The 4,241-nt window shown below is 37.5% G+C and overlaps 1 protein-coding gene across 1 annotated transcript; it reads left to right on the top strand.

The window, feature by feature from the left end:
- Positions 1 to 3,055: 3,055 nt before the first annotated feature.
- Positions 3,056 to 3,994, top strand: LOC116900120 (olfactory receptor 50-like). The gene has a single exon (XM_032901896.1). The coding sequence runs from the start codon at positions 3,056 to 3,058 to the stop codon at positions 3,992 to 3,994; it is 939 nt and encodes a 312-aa protein (XP_032757787.1).
- Positions 3,995 to 4,241: the final 247 nt, after the last annotated feature.

A 4,241-nucleotide genomic window follows, 5' to 3' on the forward strand; every position in this document is an offset into this window, starting at 1 on the left:
GGAGTTTGGACAGAAAGTAGCACACCTGGATTTCTAATCTGTTTGGTTTTTGGCAGACTAGAGAGTCTCTGCCATTTTTTGTAGCTGAGGCATAGCAATTAGAAGGGTTTCATGGTACTTCTGGATATGGGAAGAGAGGCTGAAATAGTAAGGTGAAGGGGAGTTTGGCAGATAGGCAGCCTACCTGGACTTCTGTAAGTTTGTAAGGCCTCTAGTGGGAATGGTTGGTCTTTGGTATAGCAGGGAGTCTCTGCCCAGTTGAGGCTGAAGTGTGGCAAGTAGAAGGGTAGGCAAACTGGGATAAGTTAAGGAGAGACAGAGTGGCTAAGATTACCAACTAATGTAGGTCAAATTGTTCAATTAGAATATTCAAGAGGAAATTTCCAATTACTTGATAGATAATGGAAGAACTCTGCAGATATTTCCACAATCTTTCTCTTTTATAATGGAAATTGGCCAACTTTAGCTGTGTTAATAAGCCCATTCAGAATTATTATCCCCCCAAATATATGAGAATCTGTTTTCAATTCTTTGTGTCTTTATGAGTTCATTTTGTCATTAAATGTCAATTAATCATAGATATATTTCAACAGTGTGAAATGATGAGAAGTCTTGTTATGGTTGCTACTGTTATTTCTCAAGGGTGAAGGAACTCTCATGCCCACTTCTAAAAAGTTCTTTCCCTATGGGAGTTAATGTATGACTCTAATTTGGATCTGGGGACAGAGATTATACACTAGATTCTCTACATAATACTCATAATTGGAGCTCACATAAACTACCCATGATATAGGCAATGTGAATATTTATGTATCTATAATATCTGATTCTGAACTGATCACTATTGTGTTTGTTGCATGACTGTTTCAGATGTTTCTTCATATTATCTTTCTTCTTGAGAGAAATGTAAGAGCTTTCCTGTAATATTTTGTGTAAAGGTATGTGTGCATATCATCTAAGTTAGCCTGTCAGATCAGGAATAGAATACTCATTATCCAGTACCAGTGCATATGTTTGGGTCTCTGTGTCTCTCTGTTCTTCTGTTTATCTGTTTCTTCTCTATTTCTCTTTCTCATTGTCTGTCTCTCTGTACAGCATGTAGTTCAAATATTAAAGATCACATCATCAAGTAGCAACCAGTTCCATGTAGAGTCATTTACCTTGCACTGCTAACCTGCCCAAACTTTGAGATAAAGGCACACCTTCCAAAAAACCTCTCCATAGAATATTTTTTTCTTAAAATTATCTATTTTTGAAACATATGTGGAAGGAAAATCATCATCTTTGCTCACATTTAACTTTAACACACAATTTCTGCTCTGTTTTTTCCAGCTTTCCCCCATATCTCCGTGCCTTCCTCTCTAAATAGCTGCTGATGTTCACATTATGGTTAGTGTTCTTAGGTTCTCAAGTCTGTTTTCTAACTGATGGCCAGCAAGCCTTTTACTATCTTAAGTCATTTCATTTTCGTGGATATTTCTGTTCTTGAATAGATGGAAGAAATTTATCACAGCAAGTTAGACATTATATCTGCCTGCTCTTCACATACTCTCCAGCCTTTACATTTCTGTGATTGGCAATTACCTTGGGTTTTCCTTGACTGTCAAAGCCCCTACCTCTCTCCTTCCAAACACTTGTCTAAAGATCCATTTTTATAACTTTTCTATGTGCGTTTTTCCACTACAAGCTATTCATGGAACATATTCAGGTTCTTTATCACTTCGACCTCTTATAACTTTACATATCCTGAAAACCATAGAAGCCCTAAACTAATTTCTCAATAAATCGTATATAGTACATAAAAGACATAAGATAATATTGCTTATTGTCATAATGCTCAAAATACCAAAGTATTAGAAAGAGTCTACCCACATATAGACAAATAATTTAATTTTCATCATGATAAAGTAATCATTACTACAGAGAAATGAGCAAGAAATGAATTGTAATTGTAATTAATTGAAGGCAATGTCACTTTGAATTTTTTTATATACAGAGTGAGATGCATTATATATAGGCACTTTAAAGATGGTCTTTAAAGCATGAAAAGAGTGACAAACTGAACAAGTTGATATCCACTAGGATATCAACTCTAATTTTATCATGGTCCCTTTTGTATTGTTTAGTGATTGCTCACACAAATAGGGATGATTAAATGAAAAAGAGGAGTGTCAGTATATCAACAGAGAAAACATGTAGGAAATGCACCAAAAGTAACTGTTTTCAACATAAAAACCTATGTTAAGAATAAAGAAGGTAACATTTGCTTTTGTTAGAACAACACAAAGAATTTACTTGGCTGAACTAAGAACTGGTGGGAAAGTCAACTATTTCCAGGTACTTGCATGAGATCTTTACTTTGGAACTGAAGATATTCAAATGGAATCAAGGTCATTTTATGCAGCCTAGGAAGAGTACGGAAAAGTGAGCTGATTCACTGAGAAATTGTAATATCAGGAAGGTCTCACAGCTGTTTATAAGCTGCAATTGCTGTTTATACTGTTGGGCTTAGACTCATGTACTTAATGCTTTGACCATCTGCACATGTTTTTTCCACTAATTCCTCAAGTCCTGTTTTTTTTTTTCAGATGCAAAGATGTTCCCTGAGTTCCACTATTTTCAGCTCATGGAAAGGAAGCCTGAGGTAAGTGCATTCAAGAAATGTTAAAAATGATCAACAAATCATTGAATTCTATTGATTTTATATTGGCTGGTACCAATTTGCATACTAAATCCTTAATCTAAACTTGTCTTGGTGTAGTTCAGGTGCCTTGATCTGGAAGTAAATGTCATAATTTTCCAGATGTTATATTGCTCCCCTCTAAGAGACAGTCAGTTGATTTCAAGGTTGGTTCAATTATGTCTCTTTCCAAACTATCACAGCCCATTAGTGCCACAAAAATCATCATGTTAGTGTTAAAACACACATACTAAATGGTTCAAACTAGTGTTAATTTCACTACCAGTGATTCGTCAAATTCCCACATTGAAGAAGTCTAAACCACTTCTCTTTCTTTCCCATTTTTCCTTTCACTCACAGCAAAAGAGGAAGAGGATGAGGATGGATAATGAGAGCACAGTGTCTGAGTTTATCCTCCTAGGGCTCCCCATTCGAGCAGAGGACCAAGCTGTGTACTCTGCCCTGTTCCTGACCATGTACCTGACAACTGTGCTGGGGAATCTGCTCATCATCCTGGTCATCAGGCTGGACTCTCACCTCCACACTCCCATGTACTTCTTCCTTAGTCACTTGGCCTTCACAGACATCTCATTCTCATCAGTCACAGCTCCAAAGATGCTCATGAATATGCTAACACACAGTCAGTCTATCTCATATGCTGGTTGTGTTTCCCAGGTATATTTATTTTCAACTTTTACTGATCTTGACAGCTTTCTTCTGACTTCCATGGCATATGACAGATATGTGGCAATCTGCCACCCACTTCACTATACCACCATCATGAGTCAAAACCTATGTGTCCTTTTAGTAGTTGTGTCCTGGGCCTTATCCTCTGCCAATGCACTTGTGCACACCCTTCTCTTGGCTCGCCTATCTCATTTTAGAAATAATATCATCCCCCACTACTTCTGTGAACCCTCTGCCTTATTGAACCTGTCCAGCTCAGACACCACTGTCAATGAGATGGTCATCCTTCCTTTAGGTACTCTAGTCATTACCCTGCCATTCATATGCATCCTGGTCTCTTATGGCCGAATTGGTGTCACCATTCTGAGAACTCCTTCCATCAAGGGAATCTGCAAAGCCTTGTCCACATGTGGCTCTCACCTTTCTGTGGTTTGTCTGTACTATGGAGCCATTATTGGGCTATATCTAGTTCCCTCATCTAATAACATTAATGACAAGGATGTCATTGTGGCTGTGATATATAGCCTGGTCACACCCATGGTGAATCCCTTTATCTATAGTCTGAGGAATCGGGATATAAAAGGAGCATTGAAAAATATCCTCAGCAGGAGACTGTGTTCACAGTGATGATTGTGATCTTCACTGTTAGCATCCCTTCTTCCTTTTCTTCTTCTGCCATTCATCCTTTGATCTCTCTCAGGGAATCTTTGTGAGGTTTCTTTTCCCTCACCGACGTCTCTTTGAACAGTTTTCTCCTCTATTTAACTATCTTGCTGACATTCAATGTCTTTGGAAGGTTTCTCACAAACCTACCTATTTTTTTGTAACATTTTAATTATTTATATAGTCATTACCATTTCCTTTTTGTTAGATA

The sequence above is a fragment of the Rattus rattus genome, chromosome 5, assembly GCF_011064425.1.
Source record: "Rattus rattus isolate New Zealand chromosome 5, Rrattus_CSIRO_v1, whole genome shotgun sequence".
NCBI lineage: Eukaryota > Metazoa > Chordata > Mammalia > Rodentia > Muridae > Rattus > Rattus rattus.